The sequence below is a fragment of the Typopeltis vanoorti genome, chromosome 18, assembly GCF_054136105.1.
Source record: "Typopeltis vanoorti isolate ZY-2024b chromosome 18, IOZ_Tvanoo_1.0, whole genome shotgun sequence".
Classification (NCBI taxonomy): Eukaryota; Metazoa; Arthropoda; class Arachnida; order Uropygi; family Thelyphonidae; genus Typopeltis; species Typopeltis vanoorti.
The window spans coordinates 23503320-23523908 of record NC_143566.1 but is presented as its reverse complement, the minus strand read 5'-3'; the positions used below and the strand labels follow the sequence as shown (position 1 = coordinate 23523908).

The 20589-nt window shown below is 37.5% G+C and overlaps 1 protein-coding gene across 2 annotated transcripts in view; it reads right to left on the bottom strand.

Moving 5' to 3' along the window:
- LOC150096542 (homocysteine-responsive endoplasmic reticulum-resident ubiquitin-like domain member 2 protein) overlaps window positions 1–20589 on the bottom strand; it is a 225975-nt gene that overhangs the window by 71230 nt on the left and 134156 nt on the right. For both annotated transcript variants that reach the window (XM_090407974.1, XM_090407973.1), the window contains one exon: window positions 9639–9947. In XM_090407974.1, the coding sequence (XP_090264100.1) occupies window positions 9639–9947 (309 nt within the window). The remainder of the gene's footprint in view (window positions 1–9638; window positions 9948–20589) is intronic.

The window sequence follows — 20589 nt, the reverse complement described above, 5'->3', positions numbered from 1 at the left end:
AATAGGAAACAAATAGAAAGAGTGGCAAAGTTTAAATATCTCAGATGCTGGTTAAATGAAAATTGCAATCCAGAAATGGAAATAAAAATTAGAATTGAAATGGCAAGAAAAAATTTTCTCTTGATGAAATCAACACTGTGTAACTGCAGTTTAAACTTAGAGCTTAGAGTACGCATGGTTAAATGCTATGTATGATCTGTACTGCTGTACGGTGCAGAACTTGGACCTTGAAGACAACATCAATAAAAAGACTTGAAGCCTTTGAGATGTGGTTATACAGATGAATGTTAAAAATCCCATGGCCAGCAAAAATGTCCAATCAGGAAGTACTGGAACAAATGGGGAAATCACGTGAACTTTTAGATACCATAAAAAGAAGGAAAACTGCATATCTTGGTCACCTACTTCGTAATGAAAAATATAAGATACTTCAATTGATTCTAAAAGGGAAGATAAATGGAAGAAGAGGACAAGGAAGACAAAGAAAATCTTGGCTGGCAGATATCAGACAGTGGACTGGTATGAACTCCGAGAGACTGCTCAGAATAGCTGAGAATCGCTCAAAATTTGCCAAGGTGGTCGCTGACCTCCGATAGGAGATGGCACTCAAAGAAGAAGTATAGCTGTCTTTTTGATTATTTCTAGTTCTTGGTTTAGAGATTCTTCAGAGGAGCAGAATTCGTGTGCTCTGGTAACTAGTGATTTAATGATGCCAAATTTCTGAGATGGATGATGAGCGGAAGAATTGTGAATGTAGCGACCTGAAAATGTAGGCTTGCGATAGACAGATGTGGCGATGGAATCTTCTTCTTTTCTTTGAATGCATAAATCCAGAAAGGAGATACCCTGTGGAGATTCTTTTTCTAGCGTAAAGTTGATGCGAGGGTGAAGGAGGTTTATTTTAGATAAAATAAACCTCCTTCACCCTCGCATCAACTTTACGCTAGAAAAAGAATCTCCAGAAAAAATATCTAGAAACAGGTGTAATTCATGTTCGGGATGATCCCAGACTGCAATGACGTCGTTGACATATCGTAGCCAAATTTTTGTTTGGGTTCAAAAGTGAACATTTTTTCTTCCAGGTATTCTAGAAACAGGTTTGCTAAGTTTGGTGATAAAGGAGACCCCATTGCTATTTCTTCTTCTTGCTTGTACATTTTACCTTTCCAGGTGAAGTAACCGGATGTAATAACAAATTTGAATAATTCAACTATATCAGAAGGAAATTTTTGAATTAATAATTCTACTGTTTCTTTGTGGGGAATGTTCGTGAAGAGGGAGACAATGTCGAAGCTAATCAACAAATCAGTTTTTAACAGTTGAATGTCTTTTATTTTTGCATGAAACTCTGTGGAATTTTTTATTGAAGAGGCTGAGTGGCCTATACGAGGACGGAGAAAGTTAGATAAGAATCTTGATAACTTGTACGTTGAACCTAATAGAATCTACGACGGGTCTGAGAGGAACATTAATTTTATGAAGCTTAGGTAAGCCATAAATTCTGGGAGGTCTAGCATGGTATGTCTTGAGTTTTTTAATTGTTTCTTCATCTAAAGAGGAGGTTTCATCAAGCAACTTGTTTAATTTCCTGAGTTGACGTTTTGTAGGATCATAATCCAGTTTGGCGTAAGTATTATGATCTCGTAATACTTACGATTCACGACAGAAAAAATGAATAAATTCATTTTTCGGTCATATGAATTGCTATCAAGAACCACGGTGGTATTCCCTTTGTCAGCGCTGGTAATGATTATATTTTTATTCCGTTTTAAGGATGTAAGAGCTTTCAATTCTGATGGTGGGATATTTAAGTCCGAAGGTTTGGCATCGTAGATTACTTTTGCTACCTCAAAACGAAGTCTGTTGGCTTCACGACTGGAAAGATGGCAGATGGTTCTCTCTATGTTATGTATGAAATCTATGAAATTTATCTAACCATCCGCTAACAACAGACGAATTAAATGTTCTAGCAAGAGGTCATAAATTTGCGATTTCACCCAAATGTTTCCCATATCTAGATTTCATACATAACATAGAAAGAAACATCTGCCATCTTTCCAGCATCAGAGGTTAAAAAAACATGTCTCATAGATCTGTGAAGTAAATCAATAGTAGCCGTTCACCACAGTGGACACATGCATGAGAGGGTTAAATAGTCATTACTGTGGTTATTACGTGTGTTTTTAGTGATGCCTACTAACTATGCTTAAGCTGTTCACTGCAATTATAGCAAATTCCATATACTACTACTTATCAGATAATCAGATTTATCCAATTGAACAAAAAGGCAATTTTCAAAACTCCAGAGGAACAAAAGACCATATCCTTATTAATAAAATGATTCTCAGAAATTCAAAAAGACAAAAAACTAACTTAAACATGGCATGGGTAGACTATAAGAAAGCATTGGATTCCATGCCACACTCCTGGATCTTAAAATCACTATAAATATTTGGAATTAGCAAAAACATATGTTCCTTTCTGGCTGCTGCTATGAAATCATAGAAAACAACTTTAATAATGAATAATGAACGATTCAGAGATATCAGCATTAAACGTGGAATTTTCCAAGGTGATTCCTTATCACCATTGCTATTGAACATTTCTTTGATACTTTTATCTACGATTCTGAACAAAACAAAACTTGGATATCAAATTCCTAAATGTAATATTAAAGTTTTCCATCTACTGTATATATATGGATGACTTGAAGTTATATGGAAATGGAAAATCGGCCCAGCAAATAGACTCTTTACTGAACACAGTTCGCATTTTTCAGTCAGGACATCAAAATGGAATTTGGTTTAGATAAATGTGCAATTTTATCTATTAAATGAGGAAAAATTAATGACACTAGCAATTTTAATTTTGATCAAGAAAAATATATAAAAGCAATTTCAACTGACGAACACTATATATAGAAGCCAGTGACATTCTCTACTGGAAAGTTAAACAACAGGCAGCAGCAGAATACACCAAAAGAGTTAGAAATATTCTGAAAACAAAACTAAATGGATTAAACACAATTAGAGCAATGAATTCTTGAGCTATGCCATCTATTATGCCAGCTGTGTGATCCGACACACAGCTGGCATAATAGATTGGACAAAAGAAGACCGGGACAAACTGGACCGCAAAACTAAAAAACTAATGACTACTAATCATGCATTACATCCATGAAGTGAAGTTGACTGGTTGTACCTACCAAGGAGAACAGGTGGACAGGGTCTGCTGGAAGTGAGACAGACTGTTGAAGAAGAAGAAATTAGCTTAAATTGTTTATGTAACTTTTAAGCTCTGAGCAAATGCTTCAAGCAGTTACACGTGAGGGTCTTCTGAAAGCAACAGGAAACAAATGTGATTACAAAAAGGAACAGCAATATAACCGATATGTGCGCTGGAAAAATAAACCTTTTTCATGGCCAATTTCTTAGAGATACTGAGGACAAAATTGACATGAACAAGACATGGCAATGGCTACAATTTGGATATATGAAAAACGAAACAGAAGGATTTATTCTAGCAGCTCAAGAACAGACATTACAAACTAATGCAATCAAAGCAAAAATTCTGAACGTCAATAATAACAGCAAATGCAGATTATGCGATCAGAAAGATGAGACTGTAGAAGATCTAATCAGTGCCTGCAGCAAGATAGCTTAAACTGACTATAAATACAGCCATGATCAAGTGGCCAAAATAATTCATTGGCATGTATGCAAAAAATATGGCTTTCCTACTTCTGTGAACTGGTGGCAGCATAAAATAGAGACAGTATTGGAAAACGAAACAGCAAAAATTCTCTGAGACTTTCGAATACAAACTGATCAGCATTTGGAATACAATAGACCCGACATCACAATTATCAAACATTGACAGGTTTGGATTATCAATATTGCAGTACCCAGTGATAACAACAAAGAACAGGAAAAAATGACTAAATATCGAGATCTGGCAATTGAAGTTGGCAGGCTATGGCTTAAACACACTAAAGTTATCCCAATAGTTATCAGTGCACTTGGCGCAATTTCAAAGCTATCCAACTATTTATAGCAATTAAACATCAACGAAGTAACCCCATATGACCTACAAAAAACAGCATTACTTGGAACAGTCCATATTTTATGATGCTACCTGACAGACTATTCTTAGATTCTTGGGTAGAATCTGAATTGTTATGTATCACCAGTCAAATTGTTGTTTAAATAATATTTGTTGTTTAAATCTTGTTTTGACTGTGTATCAATTATGTGAATAAATAATAATACATGTAATTTGTGTAGTTTAGCTGGGTGGGTGTAAAATAGCATCTTCTAAAGAAAAGAATGCCTACTTTTTTGGATGGTGAGGAAACTATTGATGTGATGTGTTTCTGCTAGGAGGCTGAAAGTAAATAGTAACCCACAAAGGGAAATATCATCCTGTTTAGTGATTTGTGTATTGCAAAGGGTAAGGGTAGTCCTCATCCCATTGAATGATGTTTAAGGCATTGGTTATAGATGATCTTGAAGCTGAGATGTCTGAGCACTGCATGGTTTGTCAAATGAGTAGGAAAATGGAGAGTACTATCATTCACAAAACTGGGAATAAGATTAGTGGTGACTGAGAGTAGGTCATTTATGTACATGAGAAACAGTAGGTAACAGAATAGAGCCCTGAAGCAAAAAGAAAGGGAGCCATCCATCATGACATGAAGTGCACTATCAGAGAAAAGATGGCTACCCAATACAGAAGGTAGTAGTGAGACCAAAGAATGGCAATTGTGTTTAGCAGGCTTTGATGTCAGGAGTAGTAGTCAAAAGCTGTAGTAAAATCAAGAGGGGTAGCATGTTTCTCCAAATCTTTGCACGGCTTGCATCCAGTGGTGGGCAATGTAGGCTAAGAGATTGGCTCTACCTTGAATAGCAGACATACTGGTGCTTGCTGATTGATTGGTGGGCCTTTAGGTAGTTGAGAAGTTGACTACTGATAACTTTCTCCATTATTTTGGAGAGGACTAATGTGATGATAATTGGGTGGTAATTTGAGGGTAGAGCTCTATTTCCCTATTTTGGAATGGGCTGGATGTACAATTGCTTCCAAAAATTGGGATAAGTACCAGCTAAATATAATAGATTGTGGAGACAGGACAGGTGTTAGCTCTGAAGCAATGTTTGAGTATGAATAGAGAGATGTCATCAGAAGCAGAACATTTGCTAACATTCAAATTATTGAGTAATATTCCAATGTCTTTTTGCTGAACAATTAAAGGAGGTGTTCAGATTCCAGTATGGTAGGAGGTGATTTGCCTTGGTCATATGTGCAGGAGTTGGAGACTGATGTCAAGAGATAGTTTTATATTTGTGTGCTGTAATGGTGCATCAGCATGAAAGAGAAAGAGATGAGAAGATGCAGGTGAGCAAAAGTTGCATCCAATGACCTTAGCAAAGAACCAGAAGGCACTGCTTCCCTTTGGATAGGAAGCAAGTTTCTTGCTGTTGGCCTTATGAAATCAGATTTAGATCTACTGATGACTGTTTTGTGCCACAGCTTTATACTTCATGTTGAATAAGAAGCTGGGGTTCTTGTTCGAGTCACATGTGGTATGTTGAATTTTTTCTTCAATTGCTTTGTTACATTTTCTGTTGAACCAGGGCTTGGGAAGTGGATGAGGAGTTTGAGTAGAATGGGGAATGAAGACCTTCATGCCATCATCATCATCATCAAATTCCTGCCATGTACCCTCAAGGGGTGTACAGGATATGACAGTACTACATGAAAAAATTACATCATTACTAACTTCCTATCTACAATTTTCCTCCAAATCAGTCTGTTACTTGTCAAGACTCCAACATTATCAGATCTTATATTTCTATCATCTAAGGCACTTTGTACCGTATCAATCCACCTATATCTTGGTCTTCCTCTGGGTCGTTTTCCTGCCAACCTGGCAGAGAACACTTGTTTTGCTAATCTTTCCTCTCCCATTCTATTTAAGTGACCATACCATCTGAGATTAGCTCTGCTAACACATTCCTGGATGCTGACAATGTCAAGTTCTTTCCTAATATCCTCATTTTTAATATGATATTGCCATTGATGCCATCTGTTCACGCCTCTAATCTTTCTCAGGACTCTCATATCTGCGGTCTCTAGTCTTTGGTCAAGTGTTTTACTTCTGACCCAGCTCTCAGATCCATAAGTTAAAATTGGTTTGAACACAGTCTTGTATACAGCTAATTTAGTGTTCCGACTAATTTCTTTCTTATTCCATATGAATTTATTTAATTGACTTCCCACAATACCAGCTTTGCTGATTCTGTTGTCTATTTCTATATTTAGTTTACCATCTTCAGTAAAAATTGTGCCTAAGTAGCTGAAATGTTTTACTTGTTCCACAGGTTCTCCATTCACAACACAGTTGACATTTTCAATGATTCTGCCTATTTTCATTGTCTTTGTCTTTTTATTGCTGACCTTCATACCATATCTATTACAACAGCTATTCAATTTAGTCAGAGAATCTTGCAGACTTGTAGCGGATTTATTTAGAAGTATAACATCATCCGCATAAAGCAAAGAGCTGACATTAACATCTCCAATTTTGATATCAGGTTTAATACCACATTCCTTCATAATGTGATCCATATAGATAATGAATAACAGAGGGGATAATGTACATCCTTGTCTCACACCAGATTTAACATTAAACCATCTTCCTGTACTTCCTTCAATTCTAACTGCTGACTCACAACTCAAATAAAGACTAAGTATTGCTTGATATAATGCCCCATTGACACCATATAACTGCAGCGTATTGAATAGCTTCTCTCTTGGCACCTTGTCATATGCCTTTTCCAAATCGACAAAACTTAAATACAGATCTTTGTTATATTCCCATGCTTTCTCGACTATTTGTCGTAAAGTGAAGATCTGATCCTGACAGCCTCTATTTGGCCTGAATCCAGCTTGTTCTTCACCAAGCTTTTCTTCCACAATTCTTCTCAACCGTTTCTCAAGTATACTTGCATAGATCTTGCCAGGGACACTCAGTAGGGAAATACCTCTGTAATTCTCACACTCAGTTTTATTTCCCTTTTTATATATGGGTACTATGAGAGCTCTACTCCAATCATCGGGAATTCGTCCCTCTGTCCAGGCTTTCTGAACTATGCAGTGCAGCCACTGTAAGACTCTTATACCACCATACTTCAGCATTTCTGGTCGAATATCATCTACTCCTGCTGCCTTTCCACATTTCAAGCCTTTAATGGCTTTTTCTACTTCAAGTATGGATATGTATTCCTGACTGCATGCCTGGTCAGTGTTTTTTATCACTGTGCTGTTATCACTGCTTGTTTCATTTAGCAGTTTTTCAAAGTAATTACTCCATACTTCAAGGATATCTTTTTCTCCTGTTTTCATTTCACCTTTATCATCTCTAATTCCTTTTACAGCACTCTTTCCTCCATTCCTAAGCTTCTTCAACAACCTCCAGAATATTTTGCCACCTTCTTGATATTTATTTTCTATATTCTTGCCAAAGTCCTCCCATGACTTTTGTTTAGCTAGTTTTACACACTGTTTAGCTTTCTTACATTTGTCTCTGTATTCTGTAAGAGTAAAAGCTGACTTATTTGCCAGGAACTTTTGATATGCTTTCTTCTTTTCCTTCACTGCCTCTTTAACTTCCTGTGTCCACCAGGGAGTTCTGATTTTTTTATCTTTGCACACAACCTCACCACATGCCTCTTTGGCAGAATCAATCAATGTTTCCTTCAGAGTTTGCCACTGAATCTCCAAGGTTTGATTCCTGTTCTCAAACTCTTTCATTTTCTTTTCAATAATATTTCTGTATTTTAGTCTACAGTTTGCATCTGAGAGCTGCTCAACTTTTATTCGCTTTAAAACTTTCTTACATGTTATTCTTTTCAATATGAAATTCAATTTTATCCTGCTCAAGACTAAATAGCGATCACTTCCAATTTCAAATCCTCTGTACACTCTGGTGTCCTGCACCAGGGAGAAAATATCACTATCAACAATAACATAGTCAATGAGACTTTTCTTATTCCTAGCCTCTTCTCTCCATGTGAATTTGTGCACATTTTTATGTTGGAACATGGTGTTAGTAATAACCAGTCCATGTCCTGAGCAGAAATCCAACAGATATTTGCCATTATTATTAGCTTTGCTCTTTTCTCCAAATTTTCCCAAAATATTTTTGTATGTCTCACAATCATTTCCTACTCTACTATTTAGATCCCCAACAAGGACCAACTTTTCCTTTTTCATTGTGTCAGTTGCTTTTTCTAAAGCCTCAAAAAATTCCTCCACTTCTACCTTAGTAGAACCTTCTGTGGGACCATAGGCACAAATAAGTCTCATTGTCCAGTTCCCCATTCTCATATTTGCCCACATTACTCTACTTGAGACTGACTGCCATTCAAGAAGATTAGCCTCGTATTTTGTGTTGAATACTATGGCTACTCCTTTTCCTTGATTATCATTGCCTGAATATAACATTTTGTATTTATTGCTCAGAAAGATCTCACCAGTTTTGGTCTTTTTTGTTTCAGTCACCCCTATTATGTCGATCTGGTACTTATCTAATTCCTCAGCTAGCTCCATTTCTTTGCCATTCAGGCTTCTTACGTTGATAGTACCGATCTTTAACTCTGGTGATGTTGAGTTGGGGTTTGTTTTCAGATTTGTTCCAGTAGCTGACTTTTCGCTGTTTGCCCTGGTTCCCTGGTGAAAACAACGGGCGCCTTGTTTAACTGGGCGACGCCCCAGCCGGCATGAAATTTTGTCATGTTGTACCATCATTTATTTATTTTGGTTTAACCAATAAGAATACAATTTGGTCGGCTAAATCCCAAATTTCCAGCCCATCTTCGTTCGTTCAGTATCCAAGTAGATACCCAACAGGGTGCACCACGAGAAGGTGAGGATTGGGCATTAGGTCAGAAGCCCTGGTCGGTTCTCCGCATTCCTTTAAAGGCTATGTGGAGGTCTCCTCTCAGTTATACAGCTTTGACCCTTCATGCCAGTGAGGATAATTTCTGTCATCACTCACAGCAGGTGTTTGGAAGAAAGAACATGAGATTGAGTGGTTAGAGTAAAGGCATTTTATGGGAGTGGAAATGCACAAAATTGTGGCTTAAGTTACTGAGGGAAAATATGACTGACCTCTACAATGTATGTGAACTGATTATAAAGAGATCAAGAGTATTGGGAGATAGAGAGAAGAAGGTTATCAGGAATTCAGTTGGGTATATTTATAATTTGTGTTAGGTCAGCCTTCCTGGTCTTCTAATCTCAAACAAACCTCATGCTTCTCCACTCATTCTTCATATCTTCCACTTCTCTCAGTACCTCTTTCTCTAAGCATCCTACCCTACCTCAATATTTACCTGCCCAATGAACACCATCCTTCAAATCTGCTATACACTTATTAATGTTATATATCCATCTCTATGTCACATTCATCTTTCTTATTTTTGATCATGCTACTTATAACTATCTGCTAGCATTTCCTCACCATATGTTATTGAATAAAACTGATGAAAGAAATAAATAAAACTAAAATATCAGAAATACCTAAAATCTCAAAATTTAATATGCTACATTAATATAATTTTGAGACAGTCACTTACAAATAAGCAAGTACTGCAATCCCAGTAACAATCATAAAACGTCCTGGAGAAGAATAAAAGTAAACAATACTAAGGAGAACCAAGGCACGACTCAAAACATAAAACCAATCGAGCCAGTCTCTGTTCCCCAAATCTTCATCATCATCTAAAAGTGGACCACCCTGGGCATTCATCCTTACATTTTCATTAACTTGTGCAGGAACAGCTGCTTGTTGTTCAGCAGCACCGTCATTGTTTATTAATGTTGGTGCTGGTGATGGAGAAGGGGTAACTGGTTGTGCAACAACAGGAACTCCTGTAGACTGGGCACTGTAAAGAAATACTTTATAGTTGAAATATGAAGTGCATCGCACTACTTATAAATTTATTAAAATTTCAAATGTGTAGCAAAGCAAGCAAGCAGCAATCCATAAACAACTTTACTATTAGTGAAAACATGTTTTAAATGATGATGAATTTGTAAACAGGCTTAACTATTACCAGTTATTCAATTGTAGGTTTATCAGGAGTAAAAACAACTGCAAGAGCAAAATAAGATAAGTATTTCAGTGCTACTATTTTACCAAATTTCAAACTAGCATTTTCAAAATACAAACAACTGATCACAATACATAAGGACTAGTAATCAAGTAGTAATGAACATTCCAAATTGTAATGGGCATAAGAGAAAGAACTGCCCAATTTTGGTGAGCTCTGATGTTAGATATAAAGAAGTTTACATCAGTTAAGTTGGGGTTACTTATAGGTTCATTTATTTCACAAGTAGTGCCAATTTTGTCTTGTATTAATGCTAAATTCATCCATTTGTAATTATGATGGGGTGTGTTGTCAGACGTAGAGTGAATAACAGCTAACAACATGTGTTAAAAAAATATTGTCTCTATTATTATGTCAACTGTTACAACAGTCGTTGTTAACCTATTTTTGCCTAGAGCCGCCTTTCAACTATTTGTATGACCTGGCATCCCCTGCTCAAGTTTACAATAGGTTGATGACTCAATAAAATAATAATTATATATTATTAGGCAAACACCTAAATTACAATCAACATATTTGAACTGATAGTTAATTAAAATTAATAATTTTGATACAAAAAAGATGTAAACGTACTGTATTTAATAAGCCAATCATTAATGGCTACCTTGAGCCTGATGAGATCCTGCTAATTTTTCAATATCAGGTTCAACGTTCGACAAATGAATTCTTAAGTCTTCACTTTCATTTATTTGCAATTTATTTGCAATCTATTTTGCTGCTTAGCTAACAATTGCAGCACAATACTGAATCCTTTTTCGACCAAGTATGAAGAAGAAAAAGCAATGAGCAGTAATTTTATTTCATGCCAAAGCTGAGGATTCTTGCATTTCATGTTTGGCCAGAATCTTTCATACCCATGCTGTTGAAATTGTACTTGAGCTTCGAAATCATTTTTTAAGTCAATAAATTCTTCACACGAATTTGGATGAACAGAAGTGGCATCAGAAAGAAATGAATTTATGACCCAAATGGGTATTTTAAGCTCATCAAAGTCTTTGAATCTAATCATCATGTCTTCTTTAGTGCCAGAAGATAGGAACAATAACAATCCAAAACTGTATCTAATATTAAATCATCATCTATTATTCATAGACTTGGGAACTGCAGAAAATCTCATCTTGCAATGCTCTGCTTGTAGAATGTTAATCTGTTGATAAAAGCATTTATAATTCCCTTTGCTTTAATAAGATTCATGTTGCTTCCATGCAATTTGATGTTAACCTCATTTAACATCAAATTGCATGGAAGCAACATGAAAATATCAGAAAGATATGCGATGTTAACCTTTTCCTTTTTTAGAACATTAAACACATTCTCATCACATGAATTAAGAAATTCCAAAACATTATCATAGAAATCATTAAAGTGCTGCAGACAGTTTCCATTTGAAAGCCATCTAGCTTCAGTGTGAAGCAAAAGACGCTCAAATTCTTCATTTTCATGACAAAGTTCCAGAAAAATCCGATTATTCAATGATGGCTTTTATTTTATTCACTGTTTTAATAACATCATCCAAAATCTTATGTAGTCTACCACTAAGATGTTTTGCAGCTAAGTGCTGTCTATGAAGAATGCAGTGAATTGTAAAGATATTTGTAACTGCTTCTTTTACATGTGCTATAAATCTACAGTGATGACCAATCATAGCTGTTGCTCCATCAGTTGCACATGCAATAATATTTGTGAGAGGAATGCTTTCAGCATTAAAAAAGTCTTTAACAACCTCCAAAATTGTAGAATCTCTTGTGCCAATTTTCAGATATTCAGCAAACAGAAACTCTTCAATAATTTCATCATTAGTAGTTATATAATAAACATAGGCCATTAACAAAGCTTCGTTGTCTCATCGAGTTGCAAAGAAAATTCTATTGTTTTTAAATCATCACAAAGTTTTCTTTTCAATGTCCTTTGCATTTCATCAATTCTTGTTAACACTAAACTACTGATGAGAGGAAATGACTTGTAAGATACAACAAGTCCATTTCTCTTGTTGGGTTACTTTGTTTTGCAACCAACCATTTAAAGTTCAGGGCGATTTTTAAATTTAGTCTTTAATTTGTGAAAGTATTCCACATCTTTTTTTGCTTTATTTGAATACTTTGTTCTTAAATGCTCAATCATTCTTGAAGGCTTCATTCCTTCATTTTAGAAAGTTTTTCCATGATGGTGTTGGTGTAGTTGCAATTCGTTGTAGCTTGTGGATCGAATATGTGGTGGAGACAGTTGGAGAGATACCCTCCCTTGATGAATCTTTGGACTCCCTGGAGGTGTTATGTAATAATAATAATAACATTAAAAATTGACGACACTTTCTTTTTTTCACTCATTTTAATGGGCTACAGTGCAACACAATATCAATGTAGTGCGGCACAAGATACCACAGGCTACTTGCAACCTGCAAACCAGAGTTGTCAGATAGGCGTTAGGAAAAGTAGTAGATAAAGTTTATAAATGTATAAAGTTTTTTAACTTAGGTATACTATGTTAAAGATACCAAGCAATTTTATAAACTAGATTTTAATCATTTTTTCCCAAGTGAAGCAAACAGACAAATAAGTAAAGTTTGCACCTGAATGTAGTTCAAGTCTGAAGCAACTTGTAGTAAAGGTGGAGTAAGATCTGATCACTTTCCTTAGTATTTCCCCCTAATGCAAAACACATCCCTTTGCAGAGATGTATGATGCTATGCATTAAAGGCAAGGGCCACTACCCAGACTGGTTTCGACATTTATTGAGGTCTCATCAGTGGGAGTCAGTGGTTTCATACATCTCAGCAAGGGGATGTGCTTTGCATTAGGGGAAAATACTAAGGAAAGTGATCAGAGCTTACTCTACCTTTACTACGAGTTGCCTCAGACTTGAACTACGTTCAGACGCAAACTTGACTTATTTGTCTGTTTGCTTCACTTGGGAAAAAAGGATTAAAACCTAGCTTATAAAAGTGCTTGGTATCTTTAACGTAGTATACCCAAGTTAAAAAACTTTCTACATCTTACTCTCATCTGGAGATTTTTATTTAATAAGGTCAAAGCACCTTGTGGTGGCAACTTGTTTAGGTAAAATCTATAAGCTCTGCATCACTTCAACCTTGGCATTTAGAGTCTGGTTACCACTAACGAGACCTCAATAAAGGTCAAAACCGGTTTGGGTAGTGGCCCTTGCCTTTAATGCATAGCATCATACATCTCCATAAGGGATGTGCTTTGCATTAGGGGGAAATACTAAGGAAAGTGATCGGACCTACGTTCAGGGACAAACTTGACTTATTTGTCTGTTTGCTTCACTTGGGAAAAAAGGATTAAAACCTAACTTATAAAATTGCTTGGTATCTTTAGCAAAGCTTATAAATGTAGTGGATTCTGCTAAAAATAACTCAAATTAATTATTTTCAATGTAGAAAATTCAGACCAAAAAGTAACCCAATTACTTAACTTTCAATGTAAAAATTCTAAAAAATAAGTAGTGAATAAATTTTAACAGTATTGCCAGTCATACAATATTCTGAACAATGTTGCCAAATGTACAATATAAACAGGGATGATAGATTAAATAAGGAATTTTTTGCTTTTATTATATTAGTAGTATTATAAAGCTTACAGACCACCACCCCCTCAGCATTCACACAGCCCCCGGGGTGGGACTACCACCCAGGTTAAGAGCCACTGTGTTACAAGATAAAATAAAACATCATTCAAAAATAAAATACTTTGAGCATACATTTACTGCTCAAGCTTTTGGTTTGGGGAGGAGGGGGGGGGGATATGCGGATATCAGGGAGACAGTTGAGTGTAAGAATGTATATAATGCACCTGACCCAATACTAAGGACAAAAAATGGGAATGGGATATTTAGAATAACGCATCAAGATAGGGGTGGGACAAAGGGATCACTGCAATTCATGTATACTAATGCCAGGAGTATTAGGAACAATCAGTCGATATAGTGGAGTTACTGAGCGAGCACTTTGCAAAAGTATATCATCCAGGTGGTGACATTGAAAAAATGAAGGAACCATTAGTTTATACGGGAATTGTGATGAATGAAGTGGAAGTGAATAGTCTATTACAGAACCTTAATGTGAATACATCTGTGGGATTGGATGGTATACTGGCACGGGTCTTGCATGAAGCGGCTAAGGAATTATCAGTGCCCTTGACAATGTTGTTTAATCTGAGTCTTGGGTCTGGTTTAGTCCTGAAGGTGTGGAAAGAGGGGAAAATAGTTTCACTGCATAAAGGAGGATCCAAGACTATGGTTGCAAATTACCGACCGATCAGTATATCAGGAGTTGTCGTCAAGGTCTTGGAGAAAGTAGTCAAGGGAAAAATACAGGAATGGATTGATGAAAATGAGATACTGTACAGGGGACAGCATGGCTTTGTGAAGGGTAGATCATGCCTTAGTAACTTGATCAAGTGTTATAACAAGGTGACGGCTGAACCTGGCAAAGGCGTTTGACAGGATACCACATGGAATTCTAATCTGTAAACTACAACATATGGGAATGGATATAGGGTTGGCAAGATGGATAGGTGGGTGGTTGACGGAGAGATATCAAAGAGTAGTTTATTCAGGAGTAGAGTCCAAAAGACGGCCTGTCACTAGTGGTGTGCCACAGGGTTCTGTTCTTGGACCACTGCTGTTTAATTTGTTCATTAACGATATAGGGAAGGATCTAAGAGGAACAGTTCATTTGTTCGCTGATGATGCAAAGTTGGGTAGGGCGATAGTGAATGCAGAAGATGTCAAAATCTTGCAGGACGACTTGAATAGATTGGAGTTCTGGGTTAAGGAGAATGGATGTCAATTGAATGTAACAAAATGTAACGTTATGCATTTTGGGGTGAAAAGATTAGCAGCAGTATACCACATTGGTGGAACTGTACTCCAGGAGATTGATGAGGCCAGGGACTTGGGAGTGTTGGTGGATAGGGAGATGAAGTTTAGGGGGTACATTGCAAAAGTAGCTAAATCAGCTCATCAACTCACTTGGTTGTTGAAAAATACCTTGACGAGCAGAGACAAGCAAGTTATTGTACCTCTGTACCGAGCCTTGATAAGACCTCATCTCGACTACTGTGCCCAGATTTGGTCACCTAGGTTCCTTCTTGATGGGGAGGAGGTGGAGAGGATCCAGAGGCAAGTGACTAAGATGATAGCGGGTCTATGGAATGAACCATATGAGAACAGGTTAAAGATTTGTGGGTTGCAGAAATTAGTTGATAGGCGGAAAAGAGGAGATATGATTGAGACATTCAAATTGCTAAAGGGTTTCTATAGGATTAATTCAGGATATTTTTGAGATCAGGACTGGTGGTGGGAGAACTAGGGGACACCTATGGAAGCTGGGCAAGAGTGTGGTTATCAGGGGTGTTAGAGCTGGGTTCTTTACTTTTAGAGTGGTAAATGAGTGGAATAAGCTACCAGAGTCTGTTGTGGGTGCTATGGCGGTGAGTGAGTTCAAGGCAAGGTATGATAGATACTGTGAGAATGTTGTATAGTTGTGTGGACATGATGTTTAGGGCCTCCCTCGATGAGTCTAAGGACTCCCTGGAGTCGCCCGTAATAATAATAATAATAAATTAAAGGAAAGAAAGAGGTCATAGAGTTCTTGAATTTTGCAGGACTGGTGATTACTAACACTATTTTTTCATAGAGATAGTCACAAATACACACAGACCTCACTTGACACTACACTTTTTGGAAAATTATGGAGACAACTACCGTGTTCGAGTAAAACTTTAGTTTAATATAAACCAAAATCCACACTCGACGTTTCGAACTTTATATCAAGGTGATCTTCTGGAGCATATATACTATATACAGAGAAACAAGCTGCACTACAATCTACATGATTTGCTAAAGTTACTGATCAACCATTACAGTAATTATTGACCTGACCTCTGGTGAAAAAAAAAAAATAAATAACCCCTTACAACATCAACGCTAGAGTCCTATTATTATTATTATTATCTATTGGTTGTAACATTACATTGGGATGAGAAGCAACAATTCTCTCTCTCTATATATATATATATATTAACAACATGAGTATATATATATAAATTCCAACCAGTTAGTATGGAATGGTTTTCAATATGGTTAGATGTGGTTAGATGATAATAAAGGATTGAATGTGTGTAGAAAATGTAGGGAGAATGCGGAATTGAAGTGTATTTCGGATCGTGAGTGTGATATTTTTGTCAACCTTCAGAATGAAGGAAATAGGGATATGACAAGAAACGGCAAGGTTGTACATGAAAATTGTGAGAGTGTGAATGTAGAAAGTGTGAATGATAGTATAAATGGTTTCTCAGAGAACAAAAAAGATGAGATAGATGCATTGAGTGAGATCGCGTTGTTGAATAGTGCGATAGAAAGAGCAAAACAGCAGCTAGAGTGCATGAACAAAAGTAGACTGAATGAACCAACCAATAATAAAAGGTATGACAGGAAAAATAGACGTATGAATGTGAACATGAACAAAATGAAGGATAGAGTGCTGTATGGAGACTCGTTAGTACGAGGTGTGTTAGTAGAGGATTTGACAAAATCGTACCAACCTGGTGCGACAATAAAGGACGTAACTGCGTCTATTAGAGAGCAAAAGGAAAGGGTGAAAGAAATGATTGTTGTGGCAGGTACGAATGATTTGAAAGGAGATAAAATGGAAATGATAGAAGACCTGAATGAATTGTTTGAGGTAGCAAAAGAAAAGAGTGAGAGAGTTAGAATGATTAGTCTTTTGCCACGGTATGACAGTGAAATGTTTAAAAGGAGGGCTATAATTGCAAATGACTTTATGAGTGGGTTATGTATACGAGTGGTGTGGAATTTGTGGATGTGTGGAGTGAGTTTGATGGGCGAAAGGATCTATATAAGATGGATGGCTTGCATTTGAATGGTTACGGTGTAAGAAGACTTGAGAAAGTGTTGCTGAATGTAGTGGATGTTCAAATTCAGGGAAACTAGATTTGTTAGGGGGGGGGGAGTAGAGATACAGTCCTTATGGAGGCAGTTGAATGTAAGAATAAATATAATATGCCAGAGCAAATAAGGACAACAAATCTGAGTGGGATAGTTAATATAAGGCATCAAGGTAGGGTTGGGGCTAATGGGGGTCTTAAATTCATGTACACTAATACTAGGAGTATTAGGAACAAGAAGGAAGAGTTTTTGGCCATGGTTGGCACTTCCAGACCACAGGTTATAGGTATTAGTGAAACATGGCTGACTGTAGATGATATAACTAGTGGGATTGAATGTGATGGGTATAGTGTGTTCAGGAATGACAGAGAGAATAAAATGGGGGGAGGAGTATTGTTGATGATAGCTGATGAACTCCAGCCAAGGAGAATAGAAGTTGAATTGCAGGATAGAGAAAAGAGCACATTTGAGGCCATTTGGTGTGAGATTGTGGCTAGCAGAACTAAATATACAATTGGGTGCTGCTATAGACCAGGTGATGGAAAAGATGGTGGTGACAGTATGCACAAGCAAATAGAAGAAATGGGTGGAAGGAGGGTGATTATTATGGGATATTTCAACTATGGTCGCATTGATTGGAGTGAGGAGAGGACACACGGGAGGAAGGAACTGGATTTTATGTGGTTATTAAGGGATAACTATCTGCGACAGCATGTAATGGAAAATACTAGGGGTCAGAGAGTGCTTGACCTAGTAATTACATCTGAGGATTTGGCTGTAACAAATATGACCACATTGCCACCAATCGGTGAGAGTGATCATAGGGTCTTGACTTGGGAGGTGGATAGAGGTGTGGAATTTTCAATTAAGACAGGGTACATGTGGAATTATCGGGCTGGAAAGTATGACAAGCTTAGGAGTCTGATTGGTTCAGTGCCATGGCATGCACAACTGCAAGGACTAGAAGTTGATAGTGCATGGGAGGTAGTTAAGAAGTGCTTGCATGAAGCAATGGCTGACTGTATACCTAGAGTCCGAATAATAAATCAAGTAGGGGTTAAATGGATGAATAACACCATTAAGCTTGAGTTGCAAAAAAAGAAACAACTATGGAGGGAATTTAAGGAGAAGGGTGACCGGCAGGCACATGAACGGTATAAAGCACAGGCCAGAAGGGTGACGAGTGTGGTAAGAAAAGCAAAAAAGGATTACGAAAGAACATTGGCCATGCAGGCTAAAGAGAATCCTAAACAGTTTTTTAGATATGTAGCAAGTAAAAGGAAAAATGTACATGGCAGATTGATTTTAAAGAATGCTGATGGTAGGGAGGTAACTGAATCAGTTGAGATAGTTGAGTTACTGAGTGAGCACTTTGCAAAAGTATATCATCCAGGTGGTGACATTGCAGAAACGAATAAACCAGTAGATTATACGGGAATTGTGGTTAATGAAGTGGAGGTGAGTAGTCTATTGCATAACCTCAATGTCAATACATCTGTGGGATTGGATGGTATACCTGCTCGTGTTGTACGAGAAGCAGCTAAAGAATTGTCAGTACCCTTGACCATTTTGTTTAATTTGAGTCTCGGGTCTGGGTTAGTCCCGAGCGGGTGGAAAGAGGGGAAAATAGTTCCACTGCATAAAGGTGGTTCCAGGACTGCTGTTGTGAATTACCGACCGATTAGCATATCAGGAATCATTGTCAAGGTCTTAGAGAAAATAGTCAAGAGGAAAATACAAGATTGGATAGAAGAAAATGGGATACTGTATCGGGGACAGCATGGTTTTGTGAAGGGTAGGTCATGCCTCAGTAACTTGCTCACGTATTATAACACAGTGACGGCTGAACTGGATAAGGGTAATGGGTTTACGGTGATTCTACTAGACCTTGCCAAGGCCTTTGACAGGATTCCACATGGAATTCTAATCAGTAAATTGCAGCATATGGGAATGGACATAGGGTTGGTGAGATGGATAGGAGGGTGGTTGACGGAGAGATATCAGAGAGTGGTTTACTCAGGAGTAGAGTCCACAAGACGGCCTGTGACTAGTGGTGTGCCACAAGGATCTGTTCTTGGACCACTGCTGTTTAATTTGTTCATAAATGATATAGGAAATGATCTGAGAGGAACAGTTCATTTGTTTGCGGATGATGCGAAGTTGGGTAGGGCAATAGTGAATGCAGATGACGTCAAAATTTTGCAGGATGATTTGGATAGATTGGAGGTCTGGGCTAAGGAGAATGGATGTCAGTTTAATGTGGCAAAATGTAAGGTTATGCATTTTGGGGTGAAAAGATTGGCGGCAGTTTACTGCATTGGTGGAACCGTGCTCCAGGAAATTGATGAGGCACGAGATTTAGGAGTGTTGGTAGATAAGGAATTGAAATTTATGGGACACATTGCAAAAGTGACCAAAACAGCTCATCAAATCACTTGGTTGCTGAAGAATACGTTGACAAGCAGAGACAAGCAGGTTATTGTTCCTCTGTATCGAGCCTTGATAAGGTTATAGGTATTAGTGAAACATGGCTGACTGTAGATGATACGTTGACAAGCAGAGACAAGCAGGTTATTGTTCCTCTGTATCGAGCCTTGATAAGGTTATAGGTATTAGTGAAACATGGCTGACTGTAGATGATATAACTAGTGGGATTGAATGTGATGGGTATAGTGTGTTCAGGAATGATGGGGTCTTATACCTATAAGGTTATAGGTATAAGACCCCATCTAGACTACTGTGCTCAGATTTGGTCACCTAGGTTTCTTCTTGATGGGGAGGAGGTGGAGAGGATCCAGAGGCGAGTGACCAAGATGATAGCAGGTCTGTGGAATGAACCGTATGAGAACAGGTTGAGGATTTGTGGGTTGCAAAAATTGGTTGATAGGCGGAGGAGGGGAGATATGATTGAGACATTCAAATTACTGAAGGGTTTCTATAAAATTAATTCAGAAGATATTTTTGAGAACAGGACTGGTTGTGGGAGGACTAGGGGACATCCATGGAAACTGGGCAAAAGTGTGGTTAGTAAAGGTGTTAGAGCTGGGTTCTTTACTTTTAGAGTAGTGAATGAGTGGAATGCGCTCCCTGAGTCTGTGGTGGATGCTGTGACAGTGAATGAGTTTAAGGCGAGGTATGATAGATACTGTATGAATGTCAAATAGTTGTGATGAATATGATTTGGGGCCTCCCTCGATGAGTCTAATGACTCCCTGGAGTTGCCCGTAATAATAGTAATAGTAATAGTAATACTAGCGGAAGGTTGCCTAGAGTCCTGAAGTATGCTAGATACTAAATATTAAGTAGGCTGAATATGTGCCATCCAGATTCTTGGAATTTTCATGCCACGATTATTGTTGATATTTGGGTGATTTATCAGAATTTTGCAGGCTTCCTTAAGTTTTCTTTCACACCAGGTTTTTGTATGGTGTAAAGAGTGGGTACTTTTCCAGTCAATTTGGTGTAAGGTATCCTTGGAGGGCATGAT